General features: G+C 39.3%; 4 protein-coding genes across 4 annotated transcripts; 1 reads left to right on the forward strand and 3 right to left on the reverse strand.

Annotated features, from left to right (window-relative positions):
* Nucleotides 1-8,734: 8,734 nt before the first annotated feature.
* Nucleotides 8,735-9,395, forward strand: MELLADRAFT_109567 (uncharacterized protein; the record flags this gene model as incomplete). The annotated part of the gene is made up of 3 exons (XM_007413494.1): nt 8,735-8,902; nt 8,993-9,119; nt 9,220-9,395. 3 exons carry the CDS (start codon nt 8,735-8,737, stop codon nt 9,393-9,395), a joined length of 471 nt encoding a protein of 156 aa, XP_007413556.1.
* A 1,283-nt stretch (nt 9,396-10,678) lies between these two features.
* Nucleotides 10,679-11,807, reverse strand: MELLADRAFT_65843 (uncharacterized protein; the record flags this gene model as incomplete). The annotated part of the gene is made up of 3 exons (XM_007413548.1): nt 10,679-11,297; nt 11,368-11,584; nt 11,714-11,807. 3 exons carry the CDS (start codon nt 11,805-11,807, stop codon nt 10,679-10,681), a joined length of 930 nt encoding a protein of 309 aa, XP_007413610.1.
* Nucleotides 11,808-12,285: 478 nt separating this feature from the next.
* Nucleotides 12,286-16,436, reverse strand: MELLADRAFT_49631 (uncharacterized protein; the record flags this gene model as incomplete). Its single annotated transcript, XM_007413547.1, has 10 exons — nt 12,286-12,983; nt 13,056-13,585; nt 13,737-13,812; nt 13,871-14,082; nt 14,167-14,359; nt 14,446-14,518; nt 14,590-14,678; nt 14,756-15,187; nt 15,419-16,207; nt 16,298-16,436. The coding sequence occupies 10 exons, from the start codon at nt 16,434-16,436 to the stop codon at nt 12,610-12,612; spliced, it is 2,907 nt and encodes a 968-aa protein (XP_007413609.1).
* A 727-nt stretch (nt 16,437-17,163) lies between these two features.
* Nucleotides 17,164-19,651, reverse strand: MELLADRAFT_109570 (uncharacterized protein; the record flags this gene model as incomplete). Its single annotated transcript, XM_007413546.1, has 9 exons — nt 17,164-17,243; nt 17,349-17,403; nt 17,483-17,631; nt 17,762-18,112; nt 18,200-18,342; nt 18,414-18,449; nt 18,520-18,587; nt 19,272-19,396; nt 19,591-19,651. 9 exons carry the CDS (start codon nt 19,649-19,651, stop codon nt 17,164-17,166), a joined length of 1,068 nt encoding a protein of 355 aa, XP_007413608.1.
* Nucleotides 19,652-19,726: the final 75 nt, after the last annotated feature.

A 19,726-nucleotide genomic window follows, 5' to 3' on the forward strand; every position in this document is an offset into this window, starting at 1 on the left:
GGGTTTAAGGGGCTTTTGAGTGAGGAAAGGAGTGTTCAAGCTGGTTTTGGGCAAACCAAGTTTGCTCTTAACTCAGTATGATATGATGATGGATATGATATAATCTTAACAAATTCCATCTTCCGACATGGCCACGTCTGCTCTCAGCGAGGGTCTTAGGGCTTATACCCCAAGCTTGGCCTGAGACCAGCAGGATTTTCACGAGAATTTGCTCGAAATCCCATTTTGAAGGCTCTAGTGTAATGCTCTGGGATGTAGTAAAACTTAGACACTCAGATTGGAGCAGTCTTTTGGTACGGCACGAAGCAATTCTTATAAGGGAACGGTTTTGTCTCAGAACGGAGACGTCAAACGAAGAGAAAGGTAAGATAAATGATTATTCCGATAAGAAAAAGAGCAAACAAAGTTGTAGAAAACATAAAGTATATATATGAGAAATGAAAACCTAAAATTGAATAAACAACCATTATTCGCGTTCCTTGTTCCTGATTACAAATCTTATACATACGTCGTGTTCTTTCAACTTAGCTATTAAAATATTAGCCCTATTCTTTTAACAGTTGTGAAACAGACTACCACGCTGCGGATGGTTCATGACAAATTATGACCTCCCTTATACCATTGATGGCAAAAATTTCTGCGACCGCCTTCACATACCCAAGTCTTGAGTGGCTTGTTTAGGCACACAGGGGTTGGCAAATCACAACAAAAATCCATCCGGCAAAGCCAATGACTTTTCACGTTCTTCATCATCGACACGGCGCTTAGCTCTTGCAATCCACACATATTGACTAGGTCCTGGGCCTACTGTAGTGTTAAGGCAATGAAATCGTTCCAGAGATGCGTCAATTGTCGGTGACAATTGTGACAAAGGTAGCCACTGATCCTCCAACGCCGAAGCATCATTGAACCGCAAAAGATATTCATGAATTCCTAACGAGTTCAACCGGTAATCCAAAACTGTCTTGATGTGTAATTCTTCCCAAATCAGAAGTGATCCCCAACGGGTCCTCTCCGCCGATGAGAAAACCTGTGTCTTCCCTACAAAAGGCATTAAAAGGGAAACATTAAATACCGGGTGAAGGCGTCCCAATTCTGGAGGTAAATCTAACTCAGCTGCATTCCTCCCTATCATTCGCATTACTCGAAATGGACCCAATCTTCGCACATCAAGCTTGTTATTAGGTCGTTTCGTTTTGAGATGTTTCCTTGAGAGCCACACCAAATCCCCTTTCTCATAGGACTTCTCCACCCGTCGATCTTTGTTATAATAACGTGCTTGATCTTCTTTTGCACGAGTGAGATTATCTACGAGTTGTTGTTGGATTCCCTGTATATGACCCACAAATTTGTCAGCATTAGGTCGTCCTGAAGAGCCGGTCAAAGAATTAAAACAAGGGTGATATCCTTGGAGTGTGAAGAATGGGGACATATTTGTTGAACTAGAAGCTGAGTTATTATATGAAAATTCTGCTAGTGGTAGCCAACCAGACCAATCGTCCTGACCTTCAGCCACGAAATGTTGTAGATAGTCTTCCAACAAGGCATTCAACCGCTCCACCTGTCCGTCCGTTTGGGGATGAAAAGCCGTCGACGGTGCCGGCGATACTCGGAGAAGTCGCAAGACACTCTTCCAAGTCCCAGAGACTAGTGTGGTGCCTCGATCTGCAACGATGGTATCAGGTAACCCGTGAAATCGAAAAACCTGTGCTACAAAGGCAGCAGCCAAATTATCAGCCGTCCAGCTCTCTTTTGCTGGAATAAAATGAGCAGCTTTGGAAAAGTGGTCGACCACCACCATGACAGAGTCAAAACCATCCAAAAGTGGCAGTTTGACAATAAAGTCGACACCAATTGTTGCCCACGGTCGGTCAGGTATCGGCAGCGGAATAAGTTGTCCTTGTGGGGGGCGACGATCCACTTTGAATTGCTGACAGCTGGTACACTTTTCGAGATAAAGGAGCACATCTTTCCGCAAATTCGGCCAACCGAAAGAGCGCGTCAGCAAGTCCAATGTTTTCATACTCCCCCAATGGCCACCCGTAGAGGACTCGTGAATTTGTTTTAAGACCTCCTCCCGCAAAGAAAGTGGGACGTAAACCCGGTCTCGCCACCACCACAAACCATCCAAAAAATATAGGAAGGCTGGATGAATTCCTGCAATCAAATCGTCCGAATGGTAAGCATTCACAATTCTATCTCGTAGTGTATCTGAGACAGGCATATAAGCGGAAACATCAAAACTCCCCGGATTTCTTATGTGGACTGCACTGATACCCGCTTCCTTGATCTCCCGTAGCCCTAACAAAACCATTTTCGAAGAATCTTGCTTCCCACAAACAAAATCAGATCTGCGTGAAGCTGGATCCGCTGGATTCGACTTTCCAGGCGTATGCAGAATCTCGAAGTTAAATTCGCCTAAGAATGTCGCCCAACGTGCCTGTCGGGGAGTCAGCGCCTGCGAAGTCATGAAGTAACGTAAGTTAGCATGATCTGACAGAACAGCTACAGGTTTGTCAGTTCCCATTAGCCAAGCTCGCCACTCATGAAAACAGGCTACTATTGCTCCTAGTTCCTGATCATGGATCTGCCAACGACGTTCCGCCTCCGTCAACTTCTTCGAAAAATACGCGACAGGCCGCAAATCCCCTTGATCCGACTTCTGCGACAATATCCCAGAATAGGCATATCCCGAAGCGTCTACCTGCACTACGTGTGGCAAATCAAAGTCAAAGTGGAGAAGAAATGGGGCTGCAGAAAACAAACGACGTAGCTGGTCAAATGCCCTTCTAGCTTTGTCGGTTCTTAGTCCTAACGTCGCATCAGCCGTTTTCGCCGTAAGTGCAGTAAGTGGTCCTACTATACCGGAGAAATTTGCAATGAAACGCCGATAAAAGTTAGAAAAACCTAAAAAGCACTGCAAATCTGACAAATCCTGAGGGAAAGGCCAATCAGCTATGGTCTCAAGTTTTGACGGGTCCATACTGATCCCCCTTGTTGAAATTACAAAACCTAAAAACACAACCTCGGTGGCAAAAAATTGACATTTTTCCGGTGAAGCTGTTAATTTATGTTCCGATAATTTCGACAAGACCTTTTCGATATGTTGCGCATGATCTTCTGCATTCTTCGAAAAGATCAGTATGTCATCCAGATAAACAAAGCAAAAAACGTCCAAATACTCCCTAAGTACCCACTGAATGAATCGCTGGAAAACTGCAGGAGCATTAGCAAGTCCAAAAGGCATCACTGTATACTCAAACAAACCCCAAGGAGTTCTAAATGCAGTCTTACACTCGTCACCTTCTGCTACTCGAAGTAAATTGAATGCGGCTTTCAAATCAATTTTCGCAAAATGTTTGCAACCTCTTAATTGATTCAACAACCAAGACATGACTGGGATAGGATAGCTGTCACGCTTGGTTATTTTGTTCAGTCCGCAATAATCGACACAAGGTATATTTTTCTTACCTGGGACTTTCACAAAGAAAATTGGGGCAGCAGCGGGGGACTTAGAAGGCCGAATGAAGCCTTTACTTAACTGATCATTAAGATAGGTCTTCAGCTCGATCTGTTCATTGGGCGCAAGGTTATACAACCCTCCAAATGGAGGTTCACAACCCGGTTTAAGATCAATTGCAATATCAAACAATCTATGGGGAGGTAATACAGATTCCTGCGGAGAGAAAACATGTAAGTACTTTTCGCAACTCTTTGGAAGATTAGAAAAAAGGGACTTGTCCGGGGGAGGAAGAAAAGAATTTGAAGAAATTGGATCCGGGATGATTGCTGTGGTATCTAAAGGGGAAGAAAAGGAAATGATTGAAGGCTTAGGCTCACAAGAGACTAAAGATACATCGACCACTTCATCTTCCACCAAACATGCCGACACAACACTCCCTCCAATCTCCAGCCATCTACCCTTCTTGCTCATCAACAAAGTAACCTCATTCTCCATCATCCAAGGTAAACCTAAAATTACGTCGTGACCATTCCCTAACTTTGTCACACCTAATTTAGCCTTGAATTTTGAGTTGACCCCATCCACATCTACTACATCCATCACCCCACACCACTCCTTTGTCACACTCGTACTTGAAGCACCATCAAAACCCGAAACTCTCTGTGGAACAAATTTTTTATTAAGATTCAAACCATGTAAATCAGCGAAACCCAGATCTATAAAACTGTCACTAGCACCAGTATCCACGAGTGCCATAATTGAAATGGGAAGATTATCAGAGACAATACGTAATGGAATTAGAAACCGACGTGGGTTATCCAAATCCGCCTGAACTCGAATCGCATCTACTCGAACCTCTTGTACTGTGGGCTGGTACGAATGAGGAGCAACTGAGGGATAACTTGGAGTTGATAGGTTCTCCCAGAATGATTCGACAAATCGAGAAGTTTCGTCGATTGTCGCAGTTGGAAGGGCGGTATAAGCGGCATATTCTGCATCGTCTAAATCAATAGCTGAAATTTGAGTCGGTTGTTCGGGGGCTGGATTGACAGATGACCGTAAAAGCTTCAACTTATCTTCCATGCGAGCAGGTGGATTAGGACAAGATCTTCTCCCTTGCAAACCTCTGAGCCTCTTGTGTTCATCGTCGTAAACCTTCAAACAATCATAACATAACCTCTCAGTGTTGCAGATTTGACGAATAGCTGGAAAAGGGTTAGAGCCATCCCGTTGAAGAGATACTTCGTTAACATCGATGTCCATGGGAACCGGACCATTAACGTTGCGATTCGACGAAGCTTGGTGTTGAACTTGATGATGAGCCGGTCTTGTTAAGGGATGAGGATTAGGATGTCAATAAACTTCACCTGGGACTTTTAAATGCGGATGGCTCTGAGCTACTTTGGAACGTAGATCTAAGATATCAGCCGCTTCTACCGCCATAGCTTGTTTTCGTGATAAGTCTGTTTCATTAACCCAACCCGCCACTCTTGCTGCTTCCATCTGAATACTCGGGTGAAGGCCTTCAACATATAATAAAATCTTGTCTTCCGGAGTTTTCTTGACATGAGGTGACAACATTTCGAATTTTGAATTATAGTCGATGATCGACATTTTACCCTGTTTGCAGGCTTCTAACTCTTCACGACAAGTCTTGTCAGCATGCTTATCACCAAACTTATAAATCAGTTCATCCAAGAAATTGTCAAGATTCAATAATTCTGGTAGATCATAAGGTAAGGCTTTGAGATTACCATACGGATTTAAGAAACCTTGACGAAACGCATTCTTCTGTAATAAACCCATAAACCAAATTTGCGTGCTTGACAAATTCAATGAATTTATTGAGTTAAAATGTCGAGCAATCCAATTGATCTTGGCTTTGTCGTCCTTCCACACAATCTGATCCAATTCATCATGGATTTCCACCAAAAACTGCTGCAAACCTTTAGCGTCTCCATAATAGCAAAGATTATCACAAATCTTGGGCGCCCTGGCATCCGTCACCAATTCTACAGTAGGAGCTCTGGAAACAGGCCTTGCTGTAGGAGTTGAACGCTGTTGTTGAGCTGGTTGTGGTTGTTGATGATAATGACCGAATTTGGGTTGCATCTGAGGCGGAGCAGCAAAATCTGGGTTCTGAGGAAATTGAAATTGTGGAGGAGGAGGTTGAAACTGAGGGGTGGTTTGTTGAGGGGCTACAAAAGGGGGTGCTTGTGGATACGGATTAAACTGAGGAACCACATGCGGAGGTGCCGACGCATTTTGGGCGTGCTGCTGATTCTGAGCGAATTGAGGGTTTGGATGTGGTACGAAATGAGGGGGTGGCACTGCAAATTGAGGGACGTGCAGGACCAAATATCGTGGTGGAGCAAAAGGTGGAAGATCAGATGGTGGTCCACCGGGCCAGACTGGACCAGGGTAGGTGTAGTTTGGCATTTGTGCTCCATAACCATACTGTCGTTGATATCTTTGCGCTAATAAACGCCAACCTGGCTCATTTTGGGCTGCTGGATGGGGGCCGCGAGGTACCTGCTGTCCTGGTTGATTCAAATTCCTTCGATTAGTAGCGAAATCCAAATTACTCAAACCTTGAGCTAGTCGAGAGACAGGAGATTGAGAATGTGGAAAACGGGTGTTGCGATAATTTGGGGGGAATCAATTCTGATAGCATGAGGATCCGAGAGCTCACTGCTAGTTCCTTGATGAGGAGGCATGTCTCTTCCAAAGACTGAAGAAACCGTTGGGCTTTCAGGTCCTTCTCTCCAAGGATTCATACTTGAGGGAATGATTCTAGATCTGATAATGAGTCCGAATCGATTGAGTCTGAATCCAGAGAGGTCGGAGGCGTGATAATGGGATCTGAGTAATAAAGACGGCGGTCCAGATACAGTTCTTTGTAAACCTCTAAATCCAAATAATAGGCCAATGACTGTTGGAAGAGAGCTTGAGAGGTTATCGGTGAATTTGCTGTTGGAAGTGAAAATGGATTTTCGTCTGGGTTCTCGAAGAAAGGAAGCTGACGAAAACTTGCCAGTAACTGGATCGGATCTTCAATTGGAGGCTGAAAAAAAGGTAAATCGATGAAAGAATGTAATAAATCTTCCGTCGAATAGTGAGCAGGATGTATATATAGGTAAACGAAGGCGTGAGAAAATGAAAGATGTGAAAAAACGCTAAACATAAACTAAAAAAAGGAAAGCAATGAGAATTTAAACGAAAAATAATTATTAAAGTTTTCTAAACAAAAAATGATCTAAGTGATCTGGCGAAAAGTAAGAGTCAAAAAAGAGAAAAAACGAGAACAAAATATTAGGATCTAAGTGATCAATTCAAAAGAAAAATTTTTAAAAAAAATTTATCGATAACGTTTAAATAACGCTCAGTAAAAAAAGATCGGAATAAAAATGTAATGCTCTGGGATGTAGTAAAACTTAGACACTCAGATCGGAGCAGTCTTTCGGTACGGCACGAAGCAATTCTTATAAGGGAACGGTTTTGTCTCAGAACGGAGACGTCGAACGAAGAGAAAGGTAAGATAAATGATTATTCCGATAAGAAAAAGAGCAAACAAAGTTGTAGAAAACATATAAAGTATATATATGAGAAATGAAAACCTAAAATTGAATAAACAACCATTATTCGCGTTCCTTGTTCCTGATTACAAATCTTATACATACGTCGTGTTCTTTCAACTTAGCTATTAAAATATTAGCCCTATTCTTTTAACAGTTGTGAAACAGACTACCACGCTGCGGATGGTTCATGACATCTAGACATTGTAAACGCTTGCGATAAATTCGGCAGGAATTCTTCAACCTCCTTGGCTTCTCCTTGTAGCCTGTCACCCCTTCTAGATTGTGAGGAAATGCGATTCCAACACCAAGTGATTTTGACCGGTCCAGCACACATAACCCGCATGCTGAGTATGACCCAGAACCACAATAACTCAACAGTTCAAATTTGTCAAATTGATCAGGTAGAGTGGTGCTAAAAGTGGCACAAGTGTGTGTACAAGGCTTATAAGAAGCTTTGCTGAATTTATTGCAGGCTTTTACAACATTTACAGCCCTCAAAAAAGGATTTCAAGCAAAATTGCTTGAAAATCCTGCTGGTCTCAGGCTAAAGTCCGGGTATAAGCCCTAAGCCTCTCTTCGAGAGCGGACGTGGCCGCGTCGGAAGAGGGGCTTCGTTCAGGTTAGATATGATATGATGATTGTATTTTCATGTTGAACAGCCTGTCACCATTGTTTTCACGTCTTGTTTGTTACTTTAATTTCACAGCAGTTCCTCTTTCATGTTGGTGCTTTTTATCTTTCATGCAAATGGACGGCCTGGCGCGGTCGATTAGTCGTTTTTTCCATATGACGACCCGCAGCAAGACCCGGAGCAAGCGCGAGAGCCACTCGAAGCAATCTCATTACAAAAACCGCAGCAGAACATTGGGTCCTTATCCGCTGTTCAACCACCGAGAAATAATTTTCAAGCTCAGTTTGAAAGATCGGTCTCAAACCTGATTGGCGAAGACTGAGTCAAGTTGGCACCCGTTTCTCGTCACCAAAGAAAATTGGTTTGTCAACCGGTACTGAGAACCGGTTGACAAACCGATTTTAAGGGTTCGTGGTGTACACAGTGCAAGGAAGTCAGTACACAGAAACAACCTCTTCAGTTATAGGACCAAAGCTGTGACGCTTCCAGAGATTAAGATCTCAATGCCTTGAAAACTTAACTGCTGAGCTATGCAAGATAATCTGTTTACCGCAGGCACAAATGTCTTATTCTTCAGAGATCGGTCTCAGTATCTGTTTCGATGCTGATCAGAGAAGTATCTGTCACTCGTAGAATGAGAGTTTTGGAAATCAAGTTCAATGACTGAGTTCCATTCAATTACAAGGACACATCAAGCTGGTATAATCTTTTCTCCACGCAGGAAAGATATCAACTGAGTCTGAGACTTGTTGCGATCTAGAAATGTTCCTTTCTCAATGTATAGATATAGCTGAGATATTATCAGTTTCTTGTCATCTTGGCTCACCGGTGTTTTGATTTGTAGTACATATTTTGCCTCTTGCTCTATCGCTCAGCTCTTCCACTACACAATTTTGATTGATTTCTACATCCTTAATACAATCAAGGGAGAAGCGTGAAATACCACTGCGTTTAGTCACCAAGATTCAAGAATAGTTTTTGAGCACCACTTCTCGACTTGCACTCGAGCCTTTCAGAGATATTATCAATTTGGTGAAACAGGGCTTCGTTCTTCGAAAAATGATGTCTATTAAGAAGGCAATTGTTCTTCTCTCTTTCATCTTGAAGGGCTTCAATGCTGGACTGGTCTCTAGCTTAGCTTCCGATTGCGCAAAGTATGTCGACAACCCCCATGGTGTCGAATTTGAAAATGGCATCACAAACAGAGAAGAAGGCTCCCTTCCAAAAGCAGTAAGTTTCCTTTTCGAGAAGACAGAGAATATATTTATATCAACATACCGGGCTAAAACACCAACTGAATGGGCGCCTATATACACACAGACCAAGAAATCAAGTGGGCCACGTCTTGAACTGAAACTCGATCTATCTTCCGTCAAGCGGGACGGGGAAACGGCAATACCCAAGTCTTGCCTGAAGAAAAAGGGAGAAAACAAACTATATGCCCAAGGTATGTTTGTGTGAATTGAGATCAATTGAGCTTTTCCTTTTTGTGAACATCTCAGTAGTCACTGACTTTTTTCCCTGATGATGGGCTTCCTGGTCCAAAGTTGGAAAAAGATATAAAAAGGTCACCTTTTCTGACCCTGAGACAGAAGAATTCATCTTTTATGGGGAACCAAAAATCAAAAGCCCAAATTTCTTAAGGAGACTCAGATTGATCAAGTCACTATCCTTTCCACAAATCACAAAGGTCAAAAAAAGTCCCGAGCAAGAGGTTCACTAGATTGGTAGACTATATCTCCTATGCTGAAAATTTAAATTGTTCCTTTCTGAATGCTTTCTAAAAAGAGATTGTGTAATATTTCCTCTTTGATTCATAAATATAAATAGATACAAGTTTGTCTTCAGAAAAAAATGTTTGTTTATAAAGTTACAGTACATATGTGACTTGGTGGTTTTTATGTGTCAAGTTATGCCAATTCCCCTCAATCAATCCTTGCGCTGTTGCAGGCAATGGTTTTTAAAATTCTTGCCACTTGTAGCTGTACTGAGACTGGAATTTGAAATAGTGCAATTCCTGATTGCACTGATGCGACCTTTTCAATGTTGACTCAATTCACCTAAGGATGTATCTATATGGATCCAGCTCACCTCCTTTTCTTGATCTGATTGGTCTCTACATTACGAGATTATCTCCAATGGGTGCAACTTTGAGGGATTGGGATTTTCTCTTGGAGATCAAGATTCATCAATGACTATGACATACAACAATGGAGGAACCAGTATATCTATAAGCATATTCACATATGATGATAATGAAACCTGATCATAACAATATTACATTGTTATTTTGTCTTTCCAAATGTAAACTGACTTTTTGGATGGTACAAAGAATCCAAGAATTTTGTGGAAGTATATACAAGAAGTACTATAAAGCTTGATTGCATTTTTTTCATTTTATCTGTTTGTATCTTAACTTAGTTTTTGATTCACATGGTATCCAAAATTGATGTTAAGGTATATGCAAGAACAAGATTGTGAACATTTTATGAGTTGTTCCAAGAAGCTGGAGTGCCTGTGCAGCTAATCACCACTCCAGCTGAGGATTCTCAGAAAAATCAGATTTGTGAGGGTGGAAGAGGATCATTATGTAGCAGTCCGGATGATTCAACAATTTTGAACCCTGTGAGTTTAAGCTACATGGAAACCTATTCTTTTCAAAGGGTTTGGTAATCTTTTCTAGAAGTAAGGCAAGCGTGTGGTGATTACCACCCTTTGCAATTATCGGGCGTCTATTTTTTAGAATTCCCTTTTTAAGTGTACATGGTATAGATGTACGAGCTTATGAAGAAGACAAACAGTTCTCAGTAAAGGCAATGAAAACACGAGTGTTATGAGTAAAGCAATGTACCTATTGGTACGAGAAAGACTGATCAGAATGAGTGAGAAAAGGGGAAAGGTGAAGAGAGGAGAACAATCATTCTTATATAGTCTAAGGATCTCGAGAAACCAAGGTACAAGGAGATAGATCATAAAAGACGAATAAGTGAGAGAATTTTGATTATCTTAATATATAAATCGATTAATCCTTGATACGATGTAATCACTCCATTCGGAAAGTGGTGAAACTGTGGGCGAATCCATCATTGCGAAGACTGTAGCCTCAAAACTGATTCGTGTCCATGGTTTATCCTTGTCTTTTTGCAATTCAAAAGATGCATGTGGAACATTGATTCCATGTCCATCTGGGGCTGCACTATCATGTTGCATGAAGACATACACTTCATCAGTTCTCTGCTGGTCTAGGTAGAACCACCGTTGACCTTCTCTATACCGCCATGCCTGAGCTGTACTTGTGCCGCCGTTTGGTATGAGATTAGATTTCCAAGCATCTTCTTTTACAAGTGAATCCCATTGGCAAATCCCAAGATGATTGTCTTGAACGGTATGGATTGGCCTCCAGACATTCACGATTGCAATCTTCTTTCCTTCCTTAATATACCTTCCAAATTTAACCTTGTCTGAATCCTTCGACCTCAAAAATTTATCTCGCACTATGCCTTTGATATATGTGGCCCCTTCTGGTGACATATCAGAGTGAATCACTGGAATTGATTTTGCCGAGTCTGGTGAAGTGAGGTCTCTGAAACCACCTGAATGAACGTATGCCGATTTTGCCCCCGTCCTGATGATTTAAAATCAATGAGCCCCGTTAAGTAATGTTCGATGACAATGTTATTGGGAAATCTCCTTACAACTCTAAGACAAGTTTAACAGAATCCTCTGCCAAGGCCACTTTGTGTTCATTAGACATTTCTACCATATTTTCGATTCCTGTAATATGCCTTTTGGAAACGTAGGTAAATCCGTCTGTTTTCAGATCCGGTATCATGTCTATAGTTCGAAGGTCTTGAAGAGGAACGTGTTGAACTTTGTTGTAATCAGGTTTCAACTCATTTTTTGCTTTATCCACTACAAAACAGTAAGTGTCGGCCAAGACTGTTCCAGGACCTAGTGACCGTTCAATCCAATTCAAACTTATAAGATTGGTATCGAATCTTCATCCGATTCTAAAATTTTGCAAAATAAATGAACACGAACTTTTTAATTCTCGTTTTGATGTACTTCTGCAGTTGATGAAAGAATGATAAAAGAGAACGACGAGGACCAATATCCGAAAAGAAGATGAATACATTTTGATGGTTGTTTTCGTTGAAGAAATTGCTGGATGATGAAGCGAGATGGAGTAGGAAGAATTGGACACCAATTATCTGATAGTATCACCACGAGGATAACCATTTAAAAGTATGAAGTGAGACACCTTACACTTCAGACCAGCTCATAATTCATGACACATCAGTCTTTGATCGGCTATTATATTCTGAAAGCCGCTATGATAGAACGTTTGGGGCTTTTGGATTCGTAGCTAGGAGTGAAGTGTCTCAGGTTCCCAGCATCGTTTTATTTATTCCTGGAGCATATCTTGAAGGCAAGTGGAGTTATGGTTGGTCCTCTCACCCCTCAAGGGCTGACGATCCTGATTGACTAAAAACCAGCTAAACCCTGCTTGAACCGTGTTGTAGAGATCTCTTCCACACAAGCTATGAACTTGTGTTATCACCACGCGATGCTGGTCATCCAGGCGAACCCCCATAAACCTGAAATCCATTCATAAACACATTCATCTTCTTCTTTACATTCAGATCAACTAAATCATAACCTCATCAACCTGCAATAAAAAAACAAAAAAAAAACAATGCATACGTGTATAATTTAGCAGTAAACAAAACAAAAATCAAAACAAAAATCAAAAAAAAATCATAAACAAGAGTACATACATCTTCTTGTTTTCATCTGAGAAACAAGAGTTCAAAACCAAAAAAAACAATTCAATTCAATTCAAACCTTCAATCAAATCTTCTATATATATGTTCAAAAAAGACTCCATTTCTGTTTTCCAATTCTTGAGAATTTTTTTGAAGAACAATCATTTCATTTCATTTTTTCTTATCATTTTTCCCACCATCAACTCCCAAAATAGGCCTCAACAATCTCCTAGCACCTAAAATCCTTTCAGCTAATCTACTCACATTCCCATCATCTAAAATCACATCTAATCCTAATTCCACCCCAAATGATTTTCCAATCCCATCTCTAATCCTACGAGCTTGATCATAATTCATCACAACAAAATCTTCCTCTTCTTCTGATTTTTTGGGGGTTCCATTTCTTTCTTGAAGTTCATTTAGATTCAAAAGGGTTAAACTTTTGGGTATTAAGCTGGGTTCTAAACAGAGTGAGTATCCTACTAAACTTCGAACATTTTCTTTCATGACTTCTAATCGATCTTCTTCTTCTTTTACCTTTTCAACTAAACAATCAAAACACGTGCTTCATTTCAGTCGACTTCTTTGACAAAACATTTGATACAATCTTCACTCACTATAAATTTCAATCGGTTCAGTGATAGCCATCACATTATGTTTACCATCATGATGATACCTAAACTCATACCACCCTTCACTCCAAACCAATTGTGAACCAGTAAAGGTCATTGTACCCTCCGCCAATGGTTTCTTTCCCACTGCCGTGTCCAACTCTCCATCATCAGATTCTTCTACCTTTGAACCGATATGCACTTCACCTTCCCATTCTTCTGCACAAACTGGTAACCATCGTCCTGCACTTGCTACTCGGGTCACCAACCTAGATGTACTCGACCCACATCGATACAGTCCAATCCAATCGGATCTCGAATGGTTCTGTGGTGCAGTCCAGGTTAATGTGATGGGTTCTCCTACGTGAAACTTGAGCAATCGATTGGTCTCTCCAAGTGATTTGATAAAGGTAGGACTCATCGACAGTCTCTGATCATCCAAACTTGAACTTGAATATGGATCATGATGAACCGATGGGTGAACGGTGAGTTGATATTGACTTGTGTCATAACTTGATAGATCGTTCGCTACACGACTGTATCACCTCCTCAAAAGAAAACCCAATATATATGTGAGAAACTGACGACCAAAAGGGTTGAACTCAGATCCTTGGGCTTAAACCAGCCTCTGAGCTCTGTCGCACTAAATGCACACGATGAAGAGCAAGAAAAGAAATCTGAACATACGTCAAGATCAATCTTTCCCCAGATTGCTGTAATAAGACCTTTGTATCTCTTACCACACCAGATAACCTTGGTGCAGCTACAATTCAAAACCAAAACATCAACCCATCAGACCAGATGATCATCGACAAATCAACATCTTTCAAACTTACACTTTTCCAAAAACTCATCTAATGCCACCACTGTTTCATCATAAATATGATCAAACGTTCCTTGTACTTCTTTAATCTTCTCTTCAATCCTAACCCCACGTGTTCTTTTTAATCTAACCATGGCTCTTTCTCTTATAGTTTTAGTCAACCCTGCTTCTTTTCTAATAGCATCTCCATACAATTTCCTCATATGAGGACTATTTTGATTTGTCAAGTATAAGATTCAAATCAGTAAAATAATTTTGAAAAAAAAAACAAAAAGAAAAAAAGGATCATCTTACTTTTCAACATAACTTAAGAACCACCAATGACAAATCATTGAAAAGATTGCAAACCCAAACACAAAGAATGATCCTGACATCAAACTTAATCCAATCAAACCAGCACCTCCCATAGTTCTTTCCGGATTATTCAAGAATCTATAAATCCCCGTATAAGCCAATTCGTTTGGATAATCATCAATAAAAAAATCACCTGGGTATATAGGTAAGATTTATCAATTCTTTGAGTTCTTTACATTTTTTTTGGGTTAAGTTTGGGATCAAATATTCTTGACTGACCATAAAACCATCCAAAGTTTCCTAGAACTTCATAAGTAGAACGAGCAGTCCAGATATGAAGTCCAATTAAACACTGTAAAAAAACACAATCAAAATGATTAGACCTTTGAAATAAATCAGTTTGAGAAATCCAAAAACTTGTACCATTCCAAATGTATGCCTCAATAGTTCAGATCCAATACTCAAATCAGATTTCATCTCATAAAACTGCCAAGCCAAAGTCCCAAACGAAACTATAAAAGAAAACCAAAGTAAGTTCAATACTACAAAACCTCATTGGAGAAAAAAAACAATCAAAGAGGATCCAGACCATAAACCATGATTAAACTAAGATTATAAATCCCCATCCAATTTCCAAAACAATCTTCTAAAACGACTTCTCTAAAGATCTCAGGATGATAATGATACCTTTTTAAAAAATGTCGTACAATAAATCTAGTTTGAGATTGTTTTTTCAATAAGATACCTAATCCAAAACTATGTAAGATTCTAAACCCAATGGCATTCAAACTAACTAACCATTTGTTTTGATTAAAAATTAAAAACAAAATCGAATACAATAAACTTAAACTGGTGGCTAAATCTGTCGAACGTAATGGATCGAAATTCGATAGTCCAATCATTTGTTTTTTAAAAAACTTATGATCTAAATCTTGTCTAGTTAATGGTCTTGAATGATGAAAATTAGTTTTATGAGCCGATGATTTGGTTGGATTATAAATTCCAGGTGAATTGATTTGATCTAAACTTTTTCTAGGATGACTTTCATCTAATTCTAAATTCAATACAAGTCCTTTTGAACCCAGATCACCATTGTAAGACGAATCTGACCAATCACCAGGAGATTGTTCAAATGCAGTTAATGAAGCAGTTGGAGTTTTCTTTTGATCTTCTGATAAATGATTTGAGATTGAATGTTGAAGATCTGATTTGATAGGTAATGGATCTTTAGCCGTCAAAGGTCTTGGTCGACCATAAGTTCTTTCGATATGAGGGTTTTCGAAATAAATCAAAAATCCAAATTGACAAAGATGAGCACCTAATGAAACAAAGAACACCATTCTTGAACCAGTAATCAAACTTGCACCATAGAATCCTGCATAACCTATCGAATACATTGGATGAGGTGCCATTTCGAAAACACCATCGAAAACCAACGTATGAAGTGATTTAAAGAACGCATCACCCCAATACCAAGCATAATCATGTACTATCTTATGTGCTTCTAATTTCACCCATACATTGAATGCCACTAAACCAACTCCAACTAAAATCCTAGGTAATGTATGAAATTCAAATGAATGATTAGAAGTAAAACAAAATAAAAAGTAAGATAAGAAATCATTTAATAAGATGATATCTACTACTTGACGAAACAATAACCAAATATTATATTCGATAGGTACTGAATCAAATTGATAATCAGTTGAATGTGACATTTTCGAATTCAATTGTAATTCAACCCATTTTGAAAACCTTGGATAAACTTTCGAATCAAAATATTTATTTAATGAGATCCATTTGACAATAAACTTTCGTTCTGATTGTTTTTTCAAGATCCAACCTAATCCAACATTATAACTTAATCTCCAAAAAATAAATGATATCAAATAAATCTTTCTCAAGGTGTTCATACTAAAGAAATTAAACAAGATGATTTGAAATGATAATGAGGATAAAGTGATTAAATCTAAATTCGATTTTGGTAAACTCGGATTGAAGAGTGAAGAGAGTACGTCATGAGTTTCGGGAATTTTGAAGACTTGTTTCCATTGGGTTTTGAATGATGATGATGATGTGGTTTTTGATTAGTAGTGATAGTCAATCAAGAATAGTTGATGAAGAGACTAACGAGTTCCATCTGGAGTAGTACCATAAGTTGGTTTGGGTGTTTCCTTGTTGAGATCATTTTGATCTTGACCTTTCGATTGATCTTGATTCTCTGTTGTTGGTTCTGATGATTTTCTTTTCCTGATATTTAATTGCTTCATGATATCCTTTCCTTGGTTCTTGGTTCTTGGTTCTTGGTTCTTGGTTTTTGGTTTTTGTTCGTTTTCAAGGAAATCAGATGAACCGTCTACTATGTAAACTCAACACTCAAAACTTGTCTCCTGTTTACCAATTTACAATACAGTCTTCATCAGATCCAATTCAACTCACTTTAAACTTTTACATAAACCATTCAAACAATCACATCACCTTTTAGTCTCAAATAAAGCTGGGATAGCTGGCAATTATCTGCTATGTGTCACATCAATAGGCGTGAGGGTTTTGGCTAGACTAAGTGAATCCCCAATCTCGTCACAGGGGAACAGAGACCCCCCTGTGGGAGGTTGTCTTGAGCTAAGTTAAAGAACAGATCTTGCTAATCTAGTTCCGGTAGAAGGGCTGCGTTACCAATGCCCTCTCAAAATCTTTGATCAGAATATATTTGTACAAACCACCAAATCAATCTCAATTAGCATCATCTTTTGGGACATATAAGTAATTGATTGTTTTTTTACAATTATCAAGATTTTCTTTTGTCAATTTGATCCTAATATATATAACATGTGATATACGGACCCAATCAAAAGATTCAAGTCCTTCACCTTTTCTTCTTCACACAAAATTCACTCCACCTTTTTTTGTTTTCGTTTACACCTTATCATAAACACACTTTCATTTCAAACCTACATTCACACTTGATGGATTGGATTTCGATTTCGTCATCTATCTTCATGATGTGTCCATCGTTTCAGATCCTAATTTTGTTCTAGCTAATTCAACATAATCATCAATCATAGAAGGCCAAGCACCTAATAAATCATGATTTCCAAAATTCAATCAGGCATCAATTCCATTTGTTTCTATCCTGAAATCAATTCTACTATTGGATTTTTTTCTCAAAGAAAAGTTCTTACCAGATTCATCGTAATTTTTAAATCCATCATCAAATTGTTGAACAAAGTCTCCAAACTATCAAAAATAACCAACATCAGACTTGATCAGTTTGTTAACCTCAACATCACGAAACCGTTTTCTAAAACCAACATACCAAGTTCCATGTGTCCCTACTGACAGCTTTACCTTTCGACCTTAGGAGTTCAAACCACCATTCTAGGTACTCTTGTTTGAAGGGTTCTCCATCAGGTGTAGGTGCGATCGGTATAAGCATTTCCCAGAATGCCACAGCAGTTTCAAGTGCTACAAAAGAAAATCAAAATCAAAGCTAAATTTGGCATCCCCCCAAAAAAACCTTACAACCCATTTCTTCTTCTTGGAGAAAAAAAATCCCTCATCTGATAAATTCAAAATGATGAAAAGTCAAACTTACCAAAACTTTTTTGACCTTCATCTTTACCAAAATCAAAAACATATCTATAAATAATTTGAAAATAATCATCATCTTCTTTCAATTCATCAGATAAGTTTTGAAGATGATCTTTTTGAAATGTAATTAATTCTTCTTGAGTTTTGATTCGAATCCAATCCGTTTCGTTTTCTTCCAATTGATCTAAATAAACTTTTGTCCATCCTTGACGAAACCCACTTCGTTCGATGATTCCTAATCTTGGTGCTTCAACTAATTGTGCTAAACAAATCACACTCGGTTCTTCAGGTGAGAGACTTAAGCTTTCTAAGTATTGGATCAGTCCTTCCATTTCCATTCGTTTTGAGTCATTATCTTTGGCGTGAATCGAATGATCGAAATGGATGAAATGATCAACAAAGAGTCCAGGAACCAAAGATCATCATTTGGTGACGACTTTACCTTGATAACCATCGAATTGAGTATTCAGAAGTCCTTCAATCTGTTCACTTAATGCTTTTTTACGGCTCATAACCGCTCGATCAGCATTCAGTTGAGCTGTTCCATCTCGATAAAACATCTCAATCGCTGCTTCTAATCGATACCTAATCAAACCAATCCCATCTGAATCTCCTTAAATTTAAAATAAAAGGTGTTGAGAATCGATTCAACTTACCCTGCTTTTTTACATATCCGTGAAGTATCTGCAGGTCTAATATAAATGGATAAGTCAACTTCAGTCAAACAGAAGGTTTAAAATCATTCAAAGATCTTGTGCATACATTGCGTTTGTTAAACCCATAAACTCGCTCATAACCCTTTCCTTCTGAGCTTTTGATCCTGAAGTCGACTATAATCCAATCAAAACCGCATCTCAAATCAAGACCCTATGCCAAACCTTTGCAGAAGAACAATTTCAAAAACCTTACCATCTTATCAAACGTGTAAAGAGTAGTGATGATGAGAATCAAGATTGAGATGAGATTCAAGTATTCCGTCTTGAGCTTGGTTTGTGTGGTGCTTTGGTAATCTTTTTGCTTGCTTGCCTTTTCAAATCAGTTGTAGCCTGAAGGTTCTTGAGTTATCAATTTTGCAAATTCAAATCTTACTTTCATGATCTACGCTTGTACTACATACAGGCTCAGCTCTATTGGTAACCCGTATCGGGGTACCGGCACCCCATCGTCCCAATATCCGTACTTATAAAGCCCCTCTTGCGCATTCACCTGCGAGAGACTCGAGAGGGATCAATTATGGCTGATCCACAAAATTTGGCTTGTGAGCAAGAAACCTTTGGCTGGGGATTTTCTTTATATGAATATGTATTCACTTTGAAAATCTCCTTTTTTCTCCAAAACCAAAAAACCTCTTCAAGTTTTCAAGAAAACACTACATGAACAGGTATGGACATCACTCCCTTGTACTTTCTTCATACTTTTGATTGAACTCCCTGCCACATTTTTTTTCTCAAGCAAATTTGTTTTCTATGCCCCTTGTCAATCCTTGTTTAGCTCCATCAAAATGCCTGTCTCACAGACATTGATGTGCAATTGGATGCAGCAAGACATCTTGTACTGGTTGGTGCAAATAAATCACCACACAACCTGAGATAAGCATCTGGTTGTCTGAGCACTGAAAGTTTCAGACCATTCTCCACCTCTAATCACAAGTCAGACAGGAAATCAACAACATCAACTCTTCCGGTGGTGCAGCTAAAAACAACACCAAATATCACCAAGCACCTCAACCTCTAAATAAGTCCAATCTTCAAAGCAGTGAGATCACTCAACACCTTATAACACAATTCAGTAAGCTGACCATTTCATATCAGAGTATCATATGTTTGAACTGACGCACAAACTTGAGTACAGCTTTTCTTGGATCATCAAAGGCTTGCTGTAACATCCCAATCATCCAGCTCAATTTGAAAAAGCATAGACTCAAAGTGAAGATGGTTCATCACCATGGTCCAGGTATGTTAGTACAAGT

This window comes from Melampsora larici-populina (genome assembly GCF_000204055.1).
Source record: "Melampsora larici-populina 98AG31 unplaced genomic scaffold MELLAscaffold_37, whole genome shotgun sequence".
In the NCBI taxonomy this organism is placed as follows: Eukaryota; Fungi; Basidiomycota; class Pucciniomycetes; order Pucciniales; family Melampsoraceae; genus Melampsora; species Melampsora laricis-populina.